Below are 19,789 nucleotides of genomic sequence, written 5' to 3'. Positions count from 1 at the left end.
GCCTTGATCCACTGGCAGCTAGCTCCCAAATAGAGGTCAGTGTTTGCGGAATCAGGACAAAGCCCTGTGATCTACAGACCCAGGATAGCTTCTGGCTGGCGGCACTGCCCTCCAGCTTTCTTCTGCTCTGCCACCCTCCCACCTGCCTGGCCTGAGGGCTTCCTCCGCAGAACCCCGAGGGGCTTCTGTTCTGTCAGAAGCCCTTGGCCAGTGAGTCATTCATTGCTTCTAGTGAAGGGAAAATGGACACTTTTTTATGGTGCGTTTCCACAAAGCAGGGTCAGCCTGCAAGCCCATTCCATCAGAACACACTGTAAATGGCCTTTGGAGCGGAAGAGGATTGGATTGCTAGAAGAGCCCGGAAGTGGGAAACGCAGCATCTGGAGGTCAATAGTTATGGCCGTAGGTCTCTCTCAGCCGTGTGCGTGGGCCAGAACCGCTGCAGGAGCAGACAGCTGCCCTGCCTGGACTCATACCCCTCAGCTGGTCCCCCAAAGCCCCTGGGAACCCTTACAGACCACACGTGGTCTGCCTGCTTAGAAATAGCATAGTGCTTGGAGGAGAAATGAGGAACGTAATAGGATTTCAAAAGCCACAGGACCCGATGGGGCTACAGATGGTGGAGGGGCTGGGAGGAGGGAATGGGGCCTGGGTTTATGGTGGGGAACGTGGCCTCAGGGAGGGCCTGGGATCTGCAGCACAGGCGTCACGTCCAACCTCATTAGCTGGCCCAGCGGGACTCCACTGCCACACTGGTGTGTCTGCCGTGAGGAAAAGAATGCTCTGAAGATGCCATTCTGGACTGGGGGCAGCAAGAGGCTACTGGAGCACAGCTCGCTGACTGGGCCGGCACCTGCCTAGGGTGGCGTGGGGGCAAGGGAAACTTAATGACTGGCGAGGGTGGGGATCCCACCCCCCACAATCCTCCCCTTCCTTCTTTCCCTACCCTGTATAGTTCTAGCAGAGATAGCCGAGTCAGGGACATAAAAATGAGAGAGGGAGGGAGGGAGAGTCTACAAAAGAAGACTGGAGAGCAGATAGGACTGAAATACTTGGCTCCAGGCACTTTTGTGAGACCTGGGGAGGGAGAGGTTTCCAACTTTCTGGAAGCTTCCTTGGGGGTGTGTCAACAACTCTTACATTGCTAGCTCTCCACGTTCCTTTCCACGCAGAGCTCAGGGCTCCTTCCCTCCTTAGTCTGCCTCAGGCCCTGCAGCTGGGGTAAGAGTGGGGGTGGGGGTCAAAAAGCTCCCTCCTCCTGCCTCACTCACCTGACCCCTTTCGCGGAGTTCCTCTGGATGCCCGCAGGCATCTCAGTCTCCCTTCCCTGGCCTGGGGAAAATACAGCCTGCTTAGTAGGAAGAGACTTGGCCTGTCCTTTTAATGTGGGTTTAACCTATTCCAGCCAAAGGTCAGGCGACTGCTGATTTAATCTGGTCATGTCTTTAAGCAATTAGGCCCGATTCTGCCACAATGGTTTCTATTTTTTTGTGTCTGTTTGCCTGTGAGCTTTCTCTAGAGCTAAGCTTCGGAGGTCAGTGGGGTACACCCTGGAAGATTGGAACCTAACTCCTGATCCTGCTGGAGGCCTTCCAAAGGCCAGACCTGTCCACTTTAGTCTGGGCATCTGGGAACAGTGACCTGTTAGCCTAAGGCTCCGATGGACCCAGCCTTTGCGTTGCTTCTCTTGGCTGGAAGAGAAAGAACCCTGTTCCTGTTCCTGTCAGCCTGACTAAGCAATTCATCTGCACCGGAGCTCCGCAGGGAAGAAGGCGCCCTTCCACTTACAGTTCTCTCGACACCTGCCCATGTTCATTCCCAGAACCGCATGTGACCATGGGATGCTTCTAGAAGCATTAGAAGTGGAATGGGAAATGCAGCCTTGGGGTGCCTGAGCTATCAGTTGCTTCTGTGTGCTGGGGTGTGGGGAGAAGCTCTCCTCCAGCCAAAGCCTCTTTACTAACCCGGAAGGCAGGTGGGTGGAGATCACAGAGGCTCATGTGTGCCCCAGGATCTAAGCCTTTGGAATACTGAGTGACCTGGGAGCAGAACTGCATGGATTGTGATGTAGCTGCAGGCTGGGTAGGGCTGGGTGGGGCCCAGCAGCACCATCTGCTCCAGGGGTGCTTCCTTTCCTGCACTTCCAGCTCCACACACATTCCCCAAGGCCCTTCTCCCCACTCCTGTTTGCTTCTCTCACAGTTTTTTCTTTAAAAAAAAAAAGTTGTGATGTGTGTGTGTTTGCATACATGCATGTGTGTGTGTGTGTGTGTGTGTGTGCGTGTGCGTGTGCGTGTGCGTGCATGTTCATGGGGGCTGATAGTGGATACCTTCCTCCATAACCCTACCTTATTGTGTTAAGACCTCGGGCCTCTCACTGAACCTGAGCTCACCTATTGACTGGCCTGGCTGGCCGAAAAGCCCCTGGAGCCTCCTCTCTCTGCACGCCTTGCCTTTATGACCCAGTGACGGGATCACAGGCCTCTCACATGCTCAGCTCTCTACCTAGGTGCTGGATGCTCCAACTCCGGTCCTCATGACTCAAGCCCTTTCCCGACGGAGCCCTCTCCTCTGCCTGATCCATTTCTTCTCACCCTTCCTCCTTACTCACTTCGCTCCTCCCCTGCCACCCTTCCTTTCCTTCCACACCTCTCCTCCTCTTTATTCCTTTAATCATTTCCACCTTTCCCTCCTTCCTTTCCCTCCCTTCCCCACAAGAAATATTTAATGGATATTAAATTATTTTAAACCAACTTTCTTTCTTTCTTTTTTTTTTTAAAAAATAGCTTGGTGATAGTGCTGACTCAGGACCATCTCCCTGTTTAATATTGAATATGCAATTAATAGATAGATGTTTAGGTTTGGATCTTCTCCTCCCCCTCTTCCACCGCAGCAAGAATAAAAGAGCTGATTAATCTGGCTTGGGGCAAGTGTCAGAGCAGGAGATCTATGGGAGAAAGGGATGAGGTTAGCAGCTTGGAGTTGGAGAGCAGTTGCCTCCCAGGCGAGGGATGGGTGAAGAGCACTAGAACAGGCATTCAGCTGGGCTGGGACTGAGGGGATGTCCCACACCCATGCTGGCTCTGGAGAACTTGCTGGGGCCAGGCCTGCCTGATCCCTCTGAGGCTTCTCTAGGTGCATCCTTCCTTGTTCGGGCCACCCGGTTTCTTCCCTAGCTCTGGGGAGCCCTTCCCTTCAAGTCTAGAAGTCACAGTTCCTCGCGCTGTCTCCTCCGAGTTCTCTTGCTGTCTGTCCCGCTCTGCGTTCCCTGCAGGCGCGGACAGTCCAAGCAGCCTGCCTGCGCTTGAGAGCTCCCCTTCGAATACCGTTCGGTGAGGCACCGCACGTCTGGGTAACTTGCACCCAGCTCTCACCGGATCTGCCTTCTAGAGACCATTTCTAAGAGAGACCCTGATCCCTGCCATGGGTCTCTTAAGTACTAGGTGAGGCTGAGCAAGGACGTGATCCTGCCTCCATCAAGGAGGGAGCCAGAGTGGGAGGCAGGAGCCACGTGGGTTTGCTCCCTTCGGCCCTTTACACCCGAGTTTATCATACTTCAGCTCTCAGGGTCCGTGGGTTGCACATGGGGGAGATGTGTTCACGCCCTACGACATTAGGCGCCTTTGGTAGGCACCAGGCATCTGCTTGAGCTCTGCTGTAGGACCTGAAGCTCAGGTCAAGAGGGGCCTGAGCCAGGTAAGCAGCTTGAAACAGAGGGCTCATGGGAGTCTTCTGGGACCAGTGCCACCTTTAGTCACAGCCGATTCCCTTCAGAACAGCTGAATCTGAGTTTCAAGTGTCTTTGGTCTATTTTATTTTCTTATAAGCTTTTAGGGGAAGAGGAAGATGAAGAAAAGAGAAGCCCCTTAGTGGCTGACCAATCTAGTGAGTAGTGAAAGCCAGGGGCAGAAGTCCCTGAGTCTGGAGAGGGAGCAGTCAGCAAGCACGGGGTTCACGTTCTACCTCAGTGGGAGGCTTGACAGAAGAAGTCAGTAGACTTGGCAGGAGGCAGGAGGTAGCTGGGACTAAACCGATGCCCCTGAGTCCTCCCCACACCCTCCCTCTTCCCTAATGGACGCTGTAGGAAGACTTCCCCATGTGCTCGCTAGTTTTATGTCAACTTGACACAGGCTAGGGTCATTTAAGAAACAGAAACCTTGATTGAGGAAATACCTCCATAAAATCAGGCTGCAGGCAAGACCATGGAGCATTTTTTAAATTAGCGATGATAGGGAAGGGCTCAGCCCTCTGTGAGGAGGGCTGCCCCTGGGCGGATGGTCCTGGGCGCTATAAGAAAGCAGGCTGAGCAAGCCTTGGAGAGCGAGCCAGTTTGCAGCCCTCCATGGCATCTGCATTAGCTCCTGCCTCCAGGTTCCTGCCCTGTTAGAGTTCCTGCCCTGACTTCCTTCAGTGATGAACTGTGATGTAAGCCCTTTCCTCCTCAACTTGCTTTTGATCTTGGTGTTTTGTCACAGTAGTAACCAGAGCTAGAATGCTCCCCCTGGCAGCTTTTGCTCTGGGAGAGACCCTGCCCTGGTAGAAGAGCGGCCAAGATCTTTCACTGCTGGCCAAGGTGGAAAACAAGTGCCCCTTCCGAACCTTTCCCTATCTCCTAGGGTTTCCTGCTTATGGGTGGCTGCTCAGTTCACCACCTGCTGAGCCTGTGAGAGTTTGGGTGGGAACCTTCCATTGGTGGGTAGGAGGACAGTGTCCCTTTAGGGGGGTCCTGGGTCTGACTGGGGACTGAATTTGTCCACATTCTTGAGGGCACTGTTTGGTGCTGAGGTCAGGCAGGTGAAAAGTGAGTGTGGAGTTGGGGCCTGAATGAAGACAGACTCCACGAGATGCAGAAAGAACGCCATCCTCCTATTCAAGGCTGCCATCAGGAGCTTCATAGAGGCTGCAGCTCCCTTCTCTCTCTTGGACTGAGGTGTCTCCTCTTTCTCAGTACCATGGGAAAGGCCGTTGGCAATGGACAGAGCCCCAGCCTGGATGGCAGAGGACTGACCTTTGATGCTCGAGGTGTTTATTTTTTATCCTTTGCTCTTACTTTCTTTCCACACTGTAGCATGGTTGAATCCTACCTGGAGGGAACCTAGAGATTGGGCTGTGCCCAGGGTGAGCACAGGTCACCCTGGAGCGGAGGTGGGAAACATTGTTGCTACAAAGGCACTGAATTTCCAGGAGAATTGTTGCCTGGTAACAGAGATGTCCCTGACTGGCACATGTCTTGTCTTCACAGGGCTGAGCTTCTGGGGTAGTCTGTCTGTCTGTCTGTCTCTTTCATGTGTGTGCATGCATCTGTGTGCATGAGGTGAACATTTGTGGGTAAAGCTATGTCCTTGTCCCTGTCCCCTTCCAGATACCTGTCTGCCTGCTCGGATCCACCATGTTTGCCTTGTGCGGCCTGCACCCCCACCACAGCCTCTCTCAGGTGTGTTCCTTCACAGCCTTGACTGCTCTTAGAACAAGATTGCAAGCATTGTGTCTCTCACAGGGCAGTGTTCAAATCCCATCCCAGTGGGGTTTCCTTGACAGCACTCAGGCAGGCACTCTCTTTTTTGCCGGACTAAGAGAATGGGAAAGGATAGCTCTTACGTGGTTCCTTGTTTCTCTAGACAAGTACTAAACCATTCCCTCCCGCCAGCAGGCCCGGTCTCCTAGCCCCTCCCCCCTATTGTCTTTCCACGTCAGTCACCCAGAACAACAAAGGCCTGCCCCTAGCAGCAGGAAGAGGAAGAGGTAGGGAGTCGCTGCAGCCGGAGAGGGTGGGAAGAAAGGAGAAGAGGGGGAAGGGTCAGAGACAAGTGGGCCCTCACGTGAAGGGGGCTGGCGCAGGCAGCTACTACCTCCTCGGCTCTCGCTGTCCGCAGGCTTCACCTGGATCGGCCGGTTCATCTGCAACAGAGTAGAGGAACAGCATTACAGGGAGCCTGGGACCAAAGTGCTCAAGTGCACAGATGCCGGTGTGCAAGACACGCCCACATTGAGAACCCGAACACCTAGAGACAAGCAGGTACAGTCTCCCAAAGCGCCACCTGTCTTCGTCCACCACCTCATCCTCCAAAGCCCACTGGGCTGGAGAAGTTATAAGGCTCCTCCCTCTCTGAATGCTCTCAATAGCCTAATACCAGAATCTAAGGGTGATCGCATGCCCGTTTCTCCTCTCTTTACCCACAAGGCCCTCCTGTACCCGAGGCACACCTGTGGTCCAGCCTTAGATCCCCCAATACAACTGGCTTTGCTGAGCTGGTTTCTGCAGGTGTCTGACTTCAGGCCCTGCCATCTCCAAGCCTGGCCTGTGAGACAGAGGTGGCAGGGGGCTTGGTTCCCACATCTGTGTCTGGGGTTCCTGAAGGCAGTCAAAGAGGTCCGCCGAGGGTGGAGCAGACACCACTAGTTTTCTTATTCTTGTGTACCGCTGTGGTTTTAGGGCACTGGAGCACGGACTGCCTGAAACTGGTGTAATACTACACTGGGCCACTAGAGGTCGCTAAACTCCAAGCATCTTGGCTCAAACCGCAGCTTAAAACCCAGCTTCAAGGTACTAGAGAGGTCTCTCCAGTCTTGGGTTCCCGCCGTATTCCAGACAATAAAAATTATGGAAACCACACAATGAGTTCTTTGTGTCTTCACCATGTTTCTCCTGTATGCCCCACCATGACCCCTTTTTTGTAGTTGGGTTTCTCTCACAAGAACAAGCCCCAAAGAGACAAGGAGATCGGCAAAAGCCCCCCCATTTTAAAGACAGAGAAACAGAGGCCAAGAGGCAGTCACGTGCCTCTTCAGGACGCCTTGTGGCAGGGTCTGCAAAGACTATTTCTGCCTTTGCTTTCCCAGCGCCTTAAGACCTTGCTGCCAGCTCCCCTCCCTTCCAGGGCCTGGACCAGCAGCCACAAGCTGCCTCCTGCCTTCCAGTCTAGGATCTGAAGTGAGTTTTGGCTGCATCGAGACAACTGGGGGTTGCAGGAAGGATGTTTGTGACTCAGCAAGGTGAAGCTGAGGCCAGGGGAAGGGCAGAGCCATGCAAAGAAGGACAGAGGCAGCATACAGGATTCAGAATGAGGGCAGACAAGGAAGGAGAAGACACAGGAGCCAAGGCCAGCAAAATGGGCCTCTGGGGGCCCAGCAGTTCTGCTTTGCCGCCAGGTCGTGATGGGCAGCCCTGGAAGGGGGTGAATGAAAAGGCTCCGGCCCTTCAGCCAGAGGAGGAGTGTCATACCACTGCATGGTATGGAAGCGTGACAGGGTGCTTTTGGATCCCCAGCAAGACAGTCCGTTCCAAACTCTGCAGGGAAGGAAATGTCTAGAAGGCCAGTCAGGAATCTCACTACAGGAGAGGGGATCCAGGGGAGAGTTTGGTCACTCCTAGCTTGCTGTTTGGAGCCCAGCATCTCACTGAGGATTGAACCTCAGGCTGTTGTCTTGCTAGCCAGTGCTCTAACACTGAGCTACATACAGCCCCAGCTGTCTCTTTTCATGATCCGCCTGGGATACTCTCCCTCCCCAGAGTTGGGCCCAGGCACCCAGTTACGACCGTGTTTTCTCTCACATGTGTCTCTCTCCAGACTTTGTGCTTTCAAAGTGGGCAGTTCTCTGAGGTCGGGAATATTATCTCTGTCTTGCTGGGAGGAACCAGACTAGGATGCTACCAGGAGACACAGGGGCAACACTACCAGGGACACCATGATGAGCTTTCTCTTCGGGACCCCACCCACTTGGGCGGGAAGGGACAGACAGTAAGTGGAGAATACAGAACATCCAGGTAGCGAGGGTGGTTCGGTACAGATTCATTCTTTGGGCTGCCAAATTGTATATAATCTCTTTGGTGTAGAAGCTTCTCCCACTGTCTCCTGCATGCTCCCACCCCACATTTCCAAGCTGTCCTCCCTCAAGTCCATTCCTTGGGCCTGCAGTGTCCTGCTCCACATTCTGTCGTCATTCTTTAAGCCTCACGGGGTCCCCATTGTGGACTGGTTCAAACGACGAAGCTGGAGCCCGCAGGGTGACTGTATCTGGCCAAACAAAGAGCCCCAAGGAGGTGACTACAGTCACATTAAGTGATAACTGCTGGTCCCACATGGCTGCTGTCCTTGTGAGACAACGAGAAAACACAGGGACCTATGCACACAGGACAAGGTTGTTTGAGGACACAGCAAGGTGACCCTCTTCAGGGAAGGAAGACTTCACTCAGAACCAACCCGCTCACACCTTGTTCTCGAACTTCCGTCCCCCAGGGCAGTGAGAAATACACGTTGATAATTTAAACCACACAAGTATCTTGTACCCAGCAGCCCCAGCAAATCTGGTCCACGAGGTCTGACTGAGGGAAGGATCTTTCAGGGAATCCACCCTTTTTCAGATAAAATGCACACTTGAGAGTGGAAACCACTTACGAGAGGCGGGGGCTTAGGCCACCTGCATTAGATTGCTGGATTATGATAACGACTAGAATATATGGGAATAGAGTCACTGCAGTCAAGGAGGCAGAGCTTCAAAGGGACTAAGACATCAGCCCAGAGTTGCATAGACGGTAAGTGGAAGCCTTAGCATGAGCCTCGTGTTCTGGAAAGCTGCCTCTGGGGTTGGAAGATGCTGGGAGCCAGGTGAGATGAGCTCAGGGGTGGCCTAAGGAGACCCTAACCAAGATGAAGAGCTGAGGGGAAGAGCAATGGATGTGTGTGGGGGTGGGTCAGTCTGTCTGAGCGAGGTAGGCAGAGGTGTGAACAAGACTTTGTGTGTGAGCAGCGCCCTTATCCTTAGCAAGAGTGTGGAGAGAAGATGGCTCTGCCTCTGGGAGAAGGTTCTGAGTTCTAGGCCGGCATTCTTCAGAAGAGCCCTACAGACTGCCAAGGTTTGGGACAGAAATCTTTCTGACATAATATATCCTAATTTCCGTGACAAACAGAAAGGTGTTGAAATTTTCTCCATGTGCACGGAGCCATCCTCTGCAGCCGCTCCCTGGCCCTGTCCTTGGCACCTGACCACTCAGAATGTTCAGCTTTACACTCCTGAGTGGGCCTGGCATATCCCTTCAAAGACTCTTCATCCCACACCGGGCCTGGAAAATACAATAGACCTCCCCGGAAGTTTACTGGGAGCTCATTCACTCCTCATTGCCCCCTACGCCTCTCTCCAGCTTCACTGGGGACTTCCTGGCGGGAATCTAGGCTCTCACTGTCCCATCACTGAGACCTCAGCCACAGGCTGGGCAACCATGGCTTCTCCACACAGAACATCCGAGCAGAACCGACTTGCCTCCCACTGAGCTGAGATTCCTGGAGTCATTTTATCTTTCCCATTGCAACTGAGGGTGGTCAGTGTTCCAGCAGCCTTTGCAGGGCTTGCCTCAAATGCTGGCCAGGGTGGCCAAGGTAACATGCAGGTTCAGAGTTTCTTAGTTGACATCAGAAGTCAAATGTCAGATTGTGGTGTGGAGGGTTCCCAGCCACAGCAGGCTTTCCACAGGAGGCTGGGGCAGGAAGACGGCCCTCCCCTGCTCCTCTAGGTCCAGCCTTATCAAGTCTTGGTTCCACCTTAAGGAAGGAAATGTGGGCAGAGCTGGCCTGGGTAGAGGGTACCAAATCAGGCTGCAGAGATGGTGAGAGATGACAGGGCTGAGTACAACAGAGGGCGAGGAGCCAGGAGGACACCAAAGAAAAGGGAGAGAGGCTGTGTGTAGTGGGGAGTGTGGAGTGCGGGATGATCAAAGGGAGACCTGAAGAGGCAATGGCTGCCTTGCTCTCTCCCTGCAGCTAACCTTGTTCCCCAGGACCCCATTGGTCCTCACTTTTCCCTTTCTCACAGTTGTCTGTCATCCGTCAACACCTTCCACCAGTGTGAGCTCCCCGAGAAAGACACCGTGTGTCAGTTTCCTAAGGTGTGTTCTTCATTCTGGATCCTGTTCTCCAGGTTGTGGTGGGCTGACAGCCCAACCAGGGGAGACCTTCCCTGGGCCAGGGACAGCTCCCTAAGGAGCCAGAGGTTCCTGTGCCAGCCTCTGTGGAGACTCCTTGGGAACTGTGGTCTTCTTGATTGAGTGTGGTAGTTTCCTGCGCTCTGCACAGGTGGCTGTGGTCAGAGGGGAGCTGACCCCTTCCTGTCCTTGCCACACCCAGGTCCAGCCTCGGCAACTTCTGCTTTGGGGAGAGGTGTGTCCAGAGTGAGCCGATCTCACCAGATAAGGATTTCAGGCTAGCTTTACTCCTTGGCATGGCAGAGGGTGGGCAGGCAGGTGGCTCCTTCCCAGTTCCTTCCCTCTGCCTGTGTCTCCCTGTCCCCTGCCCCTCCCTCTGCCACTCTTTGCGTCAACACATAACCGTGCATTAAACAAGACATTCCATTAATTTCTTCATCATCATAATGTACGCTGGGACATACCCTTTAAATATTCATTCAGCTATGAAAACTGGGCATTAAAATTTTAATAATGTCAAGCTCATTTGAACCCGGCTCCTTGGGGACGATTACGACACAATTAGAATAAATACGATGATTGAGCTGGTCAAAAGGCTTCACCTGTCCAGCATGGCTCTCTGCATAGGTAGAGACCTGTGGCTGATGGGCAGACAGACTGACAGCAGACTGACAGACGGGCCAGGCTCTTCCCTGGCTCCATCTCCCCTCCTGCACCCCTGTGGCCTTGTCTCCACTCTGTGCTGCCACATCAGTTCCTCACAGGTCTCTGCTGCGTGATCCCCGAGAGCCAGGGCGCAGGGCCACCATCCCTCTTCAGGAAGATGGCTCTGATTAACACCCCAATTCGGCTCCTCCTGGTGCCGGCCCAGCTGTTCACCGGATTCACGTGGGAGCCTGGTTTTATTTGTATGAATTTCCTCTCCCCAACCTTTGAAGGGTTCCTTGGACTGCAATGAACACGATCTCTAGAACAGGGCCAGCCTGGGCATCCCAGGGTCCCCGAACAATCAACTGTGCCCCATCATCAGAGGGAGAGATGTGCACCTTCTGCAGCCGTGTGCTCCCTGAAGGCTTATGTGGATATCTGGGATGAGGCTGAGCCTTCCAGCATCCCTCATTGCCCCACAGCTCTCAAAATCCAATTCTGGAGGTGACCTAGGATTGTCCTCTTGTGTCCCCATCCAGCTTCCATTTTCCTGATGACAGGGAAGTAATTTCTCATTAGGTCGTGGGCCCTTCTGAGAAGCTGGTGCAGCCAGATCTAGCCTCTCGACTGAGCCTTCCTGGGTCACGTGTACACATGCGTGACTAGTAGTGACTGTTGCCTAAGAGAACTCATTTTGGCTTGGGGGTCAGGATGAAAGAAGGTAAAAGAATACAGGAGGGTAGTGCCCATTATAGGGCAGGCAAGATCAGCGTCTCCTGCTTCCTGTGTCTGTGGGCAGAAATAGCTCTGTGGTGTAGGAAAAAGCATAGTTGGCCTGATTTCAAAGGGCTAGCCCTCTGTGTTTCTTTCCGGGTTCCCCTTCCCATGGGCAATTTGGAGCCCCCAGGTGCTTCCTAGTTTGCAGGTGAGGGCTACCAGGGCAGGGACAAGGAATCTTGATGTGTGGTATGCTGTCTCCAGGACATGGTCAGTACTGGTGTAAAGGGCATAGACTTCTGGAACATGACCAGCTAGGTAACAGCACAGCCAGCCTGGATTGTCAAAAGATGAGTGTGTTCCATCCTGATCCCTATAGTTTACCCACTGTTGGCTGGCGCAGATAACATCCATGATACAGATATGTGGGGATCAGTGCATGGCAGGAGACAGCCTTTGCATGAGCAAAGATCCCAAACTACACCATATCCCAGAACATCACTTAAAAACACAGGTTCAAAGTTAGACCTCGAGAATTCCAAGGTAGTGAAGCTCTAAATTCTAAGCTTGTGTGCCTTCTGAGAGTAGAAATGCAACACAAAGGTGTTTCTTTAAAAGATGCACTTCAATCCCTGTCTCCCACCTCCTCACACATTCTTTGGGAGATAGGATTACACCATGTAGTCTACCCTAGCTTTGAACTTACAACACTCCTGTGTTTGTCTCTCCGGTGCCACCATGCTTGTCAGCTGACTCCAGGGACTTGCTGAGAAGAGAGGCTAAGGATGGGCAGCTGATGGCACGCAAGTCTGGAGCCAAGGATCCCTTTATGGTCAGAGAATGGAACTCCCCCGTAAATTCTCTGGGAACAAAGGTGTGTGGCTCCCCACGCTGCCTTGCCTGAACTTTACCTTTACACAAATAATGTAATTAACACATTCATGGCCAAAGTATCTGTCTCAGACTGCCAAGAGCTCAAGATCTCACATGGTGCTGGGTTCAACTCCAGGCTGTGTGTCACAGGCTCTGGCAAAGTGGAAGGAAAGACTGAGCCCTCGACTGGGGGTTTCTGTTGCCTGGTGAGGAAGGTTCTCAGGGGAAATACGGAGGCTCTGTGCCTCATTTGTAGTTTGTTATAAAATATTACCGCTTTAATTGCCTCCCTAATAAATTGCATATGGTTCACTCCATAAGAGAAGGGCTAGAGGTTCAAGCAAACATGCCTTTCACCGTCAGCGAGGTCTGACTGTGGACACCCCCAGAGGCACCCATAGCACCCCACCATGACTTGTCCAGGGCAGCTGGCTGCCTGTCAGGATACAAACTTCTAGGGCTGCCTGGAGTGTAGCTGCTGTTGATCTCTTTTCTGTTTGTTGGCCTCCTGTCCCTCCTGTGGTCTCTTGGCTTCCCCTCTTGGTCCTGTAATATATATGCTGTCTTTCAAGTCAGGTTCCACCCCTATTCTTTCTTTCATTGCTTGGTGGCATTGATGGAATGTTCTGGTCCCAGGCTACTTGATGGTTTCTTTACTGCCTGTCTCCACACTGTCAGGAAAGGCCCACAGACAGAGTGTTTCTGATGCACATGCAGGGCCCAGTCATGGCCGCAGAACAATGGGTGTTTAGTCATACTGAGGACTTGGAGATAGCTCAGTCACTCAAGTACTTGTGGTACAAGCATGAGGGCTCGAGAATGATACCCAGGGCCTATGAGAAAAACTGGGCGTGGCAGCATGTGCTTCTAATCAATCTCAGTGATGGGGAAGTAGATCCAGGCAGATTTCTGGGGCTCCTTGGTCGGTCGGCCTAACCGAATTGATGAGTTCCAGGCCAGTGAGAGACCCTGCCTCAAAATCCTAAGCCGTGTTCACTTCAGCATCACATACACTAAGCCTGGGGAAAGGCACAGAATACTATCATGGCCCCTGACAAAGGTGACACATGGATCCCTCAAGCAGTCCAGTTCTTGAAAGTACAAAGGGGATTTGTTGGGAAGAAAGGTTCCAAAGGAAGAGGGAAGGGTTGCAGAGAGAGACAATAAAGTCTGTCATATAGCTATTTTAAACTGTCAGACAAAAACCAAACTAGACAGTGTCTTGTGGAATGACACCTGAAGTTGACCTTGCTCCACACACATGTGGACATGTGCACTCACAAGGGAACACACATGCACGCACACACGCACGATTTAACATGCTCATCAAATGGATGACCAAGGCCTTTCTCAAGTGACATCATCGCCCTAGTCCCTGGGTCTGGCAGAAGTTCCTGGAGGCTGGAAGTGGGTCATCCGCTTTCAGACTTGTTTCTAGACCAAAGAGAAAGGACCTTTTAATCCTCTGCCCTCCAGCCGAGCGGACGGCAGTGTTGTACCTTTGGATTAGGGTTTATTGAAGCAGCAATCGCCCTTTAGAGAGACAGCCAGCAGTACCGACCAGACAGAACAGGGTTATTGTTAAAATATGCAAATCTAGAGCCCATTGAAGTGCAAGCCCTCCAGACAAGATTTTTTTTTATTTTAATAAAATCTTGCTTCTGTCCTCGCTCCCTGATCCAAGGAGGCCATCTGATGCTTGTTGGGTCAAGATGTATCAGCCCTGGGAAGCTTTCCACCCCTTTTAGTGCCCTCTTTGACTGACCTGCCAACTAAAGCCTTCAACTCATTCCTTGGGCAAAGTGCTTGAGGTGTCCTCCAGGTCCCTCCCAGACCCTAGTCTGTGTGCAAGCCCCTCTTCCATCCTGCACCTCCTCTTACTCTGTCACACGGGAAGTCCTAAAGCTTTGCCTCCACCTCTTGCAAGCCTTCCATGATTGAGACCACGTGATTACACCCGTGACTTTGTGGGTGGTGTGTAATGCACATGCGTGGGCAGGTGTGCATGCTGTGTAATGGCCAGCGGCCAATACAGGAAGCCCTCCTCCATTGCTCTCCGCCTTATCTTTTGGGACAAGATTTTGTGCTGAAGCTGGAGTTCAGTGAGTAAGCTAGACTGGTTGACCAGTAAGCCTTGGGAATCCTCTTGGCCCTGCCTTCCCAGTGCTGGGATTACAGGTGCATTTCAGAGGGTCTGGGATTTCACATGAGTACTGGGATCAAACTCAGGTCTGCAGACTGGCGGGGCAAGTACGTTGCTGACTGAGCCGTCTCCTCCACCCTCCCACCTGTTGCACGGTGCATCACTGATTCGGGATGCTTTGCTCTCCACTGTCAACAGTGCTGGGTTTCAAGGACAGTTGCTCAGAAGCAACAGAGCTTCTAGTTCTAGGGCCATGGCTGGATCCTATCATAGGAGTGGGCCTTCTGGCTGTGAGAAAGGACCTGTGAAGTCAGTCATGTGGTAGGAGCTGGGATCCTGGGCTGGACAAGGGTGAGCTGTGGCATGTAAGCCTTTCTTATGCTCCGGGATTTTCCATGACCACATAGCGAACATTATTATATCCTTTGTTCCTTCCTGAAATCCAAACTCTCAGGTTGGGTAGGATTAGGGTTTGAGGGAAGGGGTGGGGGCTTAACAGGAATAACAAAGAACAAGAGGGTCAATCACAGAGAATGAGAGCGAGGAGAGTCACTGAGGTTAAGAGGAGAGGTAGACTGTTCTTGCTAAGACTGGCCGGACCTAAGCACTGTTGTGGGTTGGGCGTTCCCTACTTGTTCGAGACAAGAGAGAATTCTGCCAGGGTCACTTCTAGCAAGAGCAATAAGTGGGGTGAGCTCAAAGAGGCCTGAGAGATGCCAGACAAATGATTAAAGTAAGATTGGCCACTGTTTTCTGGTATCCTGCCCCCTCTGGTCCTGTGGGGAGATAAGAGTCCAGAGCTGATGCCAGGGAGGTACTGGATAAACTCATCAATTATCCCATGATATAGCTGTATATTTTGGTTCCCAAGTGACTCCGTGCCCCAGGGCAAGCCTGGCAACAGGACTAAAATGGTGTGTGGAACGCAGAGCCCTTAGTCCAGGCAGCCCCCTTTGCAGCCTACACATCCTCTTTGGTCCAGCAGGCTGCCCGGCAGTTGCTATGCAACAGGCTTCTCTGCTCTCAGTGTCCAGCCAGTAGCAGCAGGCAGCACTGGGAGGCGGTTCTGTTGGTGGGCGGCTTGTGCAGCCCATACTCCTTCCGTCTGTTCACCTCCCTTCTCTGAGCCTTCTCCTCCCCCTTTCCCTGGAACTTATATTTAAAGTCCACTGCCCTTTCACCTAAAGGGCTAGAAAGAAAGTTTCTTCTATTTTCCCTATACCCTGGACTGCCCAGGCTTATGGCAGGTCTTATGTCAGGCCCAGCACAAGCCCACTGCTGCTTTCAGTACAGAGAAGACCTCCAAGTTGGTGTTTGTTGCCCCTTGTCCCGTGAACCTCCATAATACAATAAGGAGGGGAATAGACTTTGGGATTCATGCTTCTCTGGGCCAGGACAGTGAAGCAGAAGGGTAGAAGGTTTCCAAGATAGAAACCATGGACTTTTGACCCTAAGGAAGATGGGATTTAGTGACCCTGCATCCCTGTCAAAACTCCGAGTCCCCCAGTGCCGAGAGTTCCTTGTCCATCTCGGCCTTACTGTTTCCATCAGGCAGGGCTATGCTGGCAGAGGTAGGAGGATCCTCACAATCTTAGTTAAGCACCGCTGCCTTGGAAACCAAACTAATTAGCTGCTCAGCCAGGCTGGGTCACTAACCCTCTTCAGGGTGGGGGTGCGTGATGGTTGAAAAAAACCAGTGGATGGATAATTCTGGATGAAAGCAGCTCTGATTTCGTTGCCAGGCCCAGATTTCAGCCCTAGCTTTGCCGTGGACTTGTTCATGGAGATAGATAGCAGTTGCTTAACCCCTTCAAGGCAAACGTTCCTAGGATGCAGGGGAGATGGAGCTTACTGAAGACTCACAAGGTCCCACAGCCATCCACCCTCTTGTGGCTCTCCCTGCCCCTCTGAGGAAAGACTGCAGTTACGGTAGGAAGGCCATATATGACCAAGAAGCAGGGACTTCCAAATGCCAGAGACTTGTGGTACCTATTACCCTACCCATCCCAAGAAGCAGGGGCTTCCAAATGCCAGAGGCTTGTGGTACCTATTACCCTCCCCGTCCCCAGGGCCTACCCTTTGCTCTTGCCCCAGCTTTGTCCTCTCTACTTGGTCTATCACGCCTGTGCCCATTTATTCAATGGACCACAGCATTGACCCACTCAGTCACTTACTCATTCTTTCATCCACCTGAGGACCTTGGTGGGCAGGACCTACTCTACGATCACCCCCACCACACCACTCTGCTCGATTCTTCTTAGACTCCACTGTACACCCGGCTCGCTGATTTGGCTAGGTTGGCTGAGCAGTGAGCTTCAGGGACCAAGCCGCTTCTTCCTTCTGAATGCTGAGTTGACAAGTGTATACCATCATAGCATTTTTTTTCCCCAGTAATTGCTGAGGACTGAACTCAGGTCTGCATGCTTATGGGACAAGCACGTTATTGGCTGAACCATCTCCCCAGTCTACTCGGTTTCTATTTCTATTTTTATGCCACACAGTTTTGCTACTATGGCTCTGTAGTGTAATTTGAGACTAATGCTTACTGCTGTTGTTGAGATACAGTCTGAAAATGTAGCTTAGGTTATCCTTGAACTCACTATGTGTAGAGCAGGCTACCCTCAAAATCATGACAATTCTCCTGCTTTAGATCCCCAGATTTGGGGGCATGAATCTCCATGCCTGTTTTATTTTTCCTGTTTTTTTTTTTAAGCAATTATGGCTTGACCTGTATACTTCTGCCCATCACACAACACCATAACTGATTCCTCAATCGCTAGACATATAGCCCTACTAACTATCAGCCTGTAAGAGTCCTCTCATTTCTGCTGGTGGAGAGCTGCCCCGGGGAGTGGAGATCCCTACTGAGTGTGTGACCATGTGGACATGTCTTAGGGCCATGTGGGCTAACTTTAGTGATCAGCGAGGCTGAGTCTCCTCTCCCAGATGTGGATCTGTCTCATCTCTCCCACCTGCTGCTGCTGATCCTGCCTTCCAAGTCAGGGCTCCGTGACTGAGCCATTCTGCACACCTAAGGTCTTTGTGTTTTCTTGGAAACATATCCATGATTCTCCTTCAAGCAACTATCAGGTGCCTAGGACTGATGCCCTGTCCTGCCTCCCCAGGGGCTCTCTGCATCCACAGCTGACACTTCCCAGCTCACAATGCCACTGTCGCCTCTGAAGATTTAGACTCAGAGCCTCATGGACAAGCTAGCAGAGCAGGTATGAAGAGGGGGTAGAGTCAGGCCCAGGGACTTGGACAAAGATCCTCTTCTCTGCCACCCTCCCCTCTCCCTCCCTCCTCTTCCTCTCATCTTACCTGAGCCACATGCTGTCTGTCCCCTCACCCTTCTAGGTTTGTCCCCAGCCAGGTTTCTTCCACTTCCTCCCCAAATCTGAACCCTCTTAATTCTCAGCCTCAGCATAGGCCTGGGGAGAAAACCCACACCACGTCAATGACAAATGCAGAGGAATTGCTCTTAATCCCCACGCCACAATCTGGTGATGTCGGCCAAGCACAAACCTGAGTCATCCTCTCAACAGCAGGCAGCGACATTTGCTTTTGGGAATTTGTTTTGTCTCTGGGCTTTAGATTTAATCACCCCCCCTCCTCCTCTCCCTCCCTGCTCTCCCCCTCCCTCTGCCCCAAGCGCTCCAGCGTTCTAATGTGAGCCTGCACCCAGCTCGTCCAAGCCTGTTTTCCTGGCATTCATTAACACAGCTCTCCAGCCTCCAACAGGCTAAATGATGAATCAGGTTAAATTCCAGACAACAGCCGCACACCACCATCAATTAGCCATCTCTGGGGCAGCTTCATTAATAAGCATCGATCACGATCCTCCTTCTGGAACATGCCAGGGTCTCTGGGTCACGGGCACTGCCTGTAAGCGTGTCAGGCTTGGGTGTGAGTGTTAGCATGTGTGTGTGAAAGCTGGAGTGTGGGGTGAGGGACAGGTGTGGGAGGACACATGTTGGGTGAGTTGACCTAAGTGGGTATGGCAGTTGATTTGTGATTAATGTGCATGTAAGTGTGTGTGTATGAGTGCGCATGTGTGGCATGGAATGTGCGCGCTATACATGTGACACATGGGTGGAGTGTGTATTCAAGGGTAAGGAGCTATGCTCTCTCCTCATCTAATATCATGTCTTTCTTCCAGTTGCCCCATGAATCCTCCCTGCTCCACCTCTGGTCAGGCAGGCCCATGGCCTCATTCTGCCTGGACACTTGTAGGTAGTACTGGTTCCTTGTCTCATCCCCCTCCTCTTCTTCCTTAGAAATTCCACTTGGTTTGCAGTTCTGTGAGGTAATTCTAAACTCTACCTTGCCATTTGGACCCTTCTTTGACCTGACATGCCAGAGATCTGGAATGATTTCTAGCCCAAAGCAAGGCATGCTCCCACAGTTCCTTCTCAGCCTCCGAGGCTCACTCTTCACTAGCACACCCTCCAAACACTTCATCTCTCCGAGATTAGAACCTAACCCTCTGCCTCTGATACCCTACTCCTGCTTTGTCCCATATTTCTGACCCAGGAGCAGCTGGCAAGCTCAGTGACCCCTGTACCCACAGGCCCCATCGCTCTGCGCTCCACACTGTCAGCCTGTGCCCCACCCCATACTGTCACTCTTGAGCACCCAGCCTGAGCACACTTCCTGAAGGCGCTGTCCTCTCAGCCTCTCACACCCCCCCTTACCCTTCCCAACGTCTGCTTTAAGGGGTTGATTAGCATCACGTGTGGGACAGTGTGGTCCTTACACATGAGCATCCGAGTGGGGACAGATGTGTGACCTCTCGTGGCAGCCTAGCAGATTGGCTTCTTAAAGGTTAATTAAGAACCTTCGGCTGGACAGCACGGCCATGGTGCGGCCAGTGACGGCGGATGCTGTGTCTCTCCAGACCATTAAACACTAATTAGGTTTGGAAAGTCTATTGAGCTCCTGAGGTCTTGTCAAGGCAGGTGCTGGCCCCGGGATGCCCTTTGAAATACCAGCACAATCACCTTGACCCCAAGCCCAGCTGCTGGGCTGCCCGGTAACCCCCATCCCCCCATCTCACTGTCTCTCCCTTGCCTACTTTTTCCCTAGCCTACCCGCCCTCTTGATGCTCGTTGGCAGGCTGAACAGTCTACCTGGGGCCTGCCCAACGAACACCTCCTGACGACTCTTCTTGCATCCAAGATGTCACCTCTGTCCACCTTCTCCCATTAGAAATAGGCTCACAGTAGCATGGGATCCTGTGGATGGGACAGGCTAATAGTGGCTGCAGAACTGGCCAGAGGTCCAGTGTCCAGTAGCAAAGGATGTGCTGGGAGAATCCATTCCCCAAGCTCCACACCTTCCTCTTGGACTTGTCTTCCTTTCAGTCCTATTGAAAGCACCTTAAGCTGTCTGGCCCCAGTGATTCCCCTGGTGGAATACTGCTTCCCCTTCAGTGAAGCCTTATCCACCAGAATCCCAGCAAGCTTCTAGATACCTCTTTCCTGGATCTGTTT

The 19,789-nt window shown here is 52.3% G+C and overlaps 1 protein-coding gene and 1 long non-coding RNA gene across 37 annotated transcripts in view; one reads left to right on the top strand and one right to left on the bottom strand.

Annotated features, from left to right (window-relative positions):
- The window catches only part of Celf4 (CUGBP Elav-like family member 4), a 281,102-nt gene that overhangs the window by 53,932 nt on the left and 207,381 nt on the right, over nucleotides 1–19,789 (bottom strand). For 20 of the 36 annotated variants that reach the window (XM_087896184.1, XM_087896185.1, XM_087896186.1 and 17 more), the window contains exon 3: nucleotides 5,820–5,898. In XM_087896184.1, coding sequence (XP_087752310.1) covers nucleotides 5,820–5,898 — 79 coding nt within the window. The remainder of the gene's footprint in view (nucleotides 1–5,819; nucleotides 5,899–19,789) is intronic. The other 16 variants (XM_087896193.1, XM_087896194.1, XM_087896189.1 and 13 more) reach the window with 1 other exon arrangement.
- On the top strand, nucleotides 5,880–6,616 carry LOC148120037 (uncharacterized). The gene is made up of 2 exons (XR_015734727.1): nucleotides 5,880–6,016; nucleotides 6,434–6,616. It is a non-coding gene; the product is annotated as an uncharacterized LOC148120037 (long non-coding RNA).

Source organism: Myodes glareolus, chromosome 13 (genome assembly GCF_982192425.1).
Source record: "Myodes glareolus chromosome 13, mMyoGla1.1, whole genome shotgun sequence".
In the NCBI taxonomy this organism is placed as follows: Eukaryota; Metazoa; Chordata; class Mammalia; order Rodentia; family Cricetidae; genus Myodes; species Myodes glareolus.
Note: the sequence above shows the minus strand (reverse complement) of the source record. Positions and strands in the feature narration are given on the sequence as shown.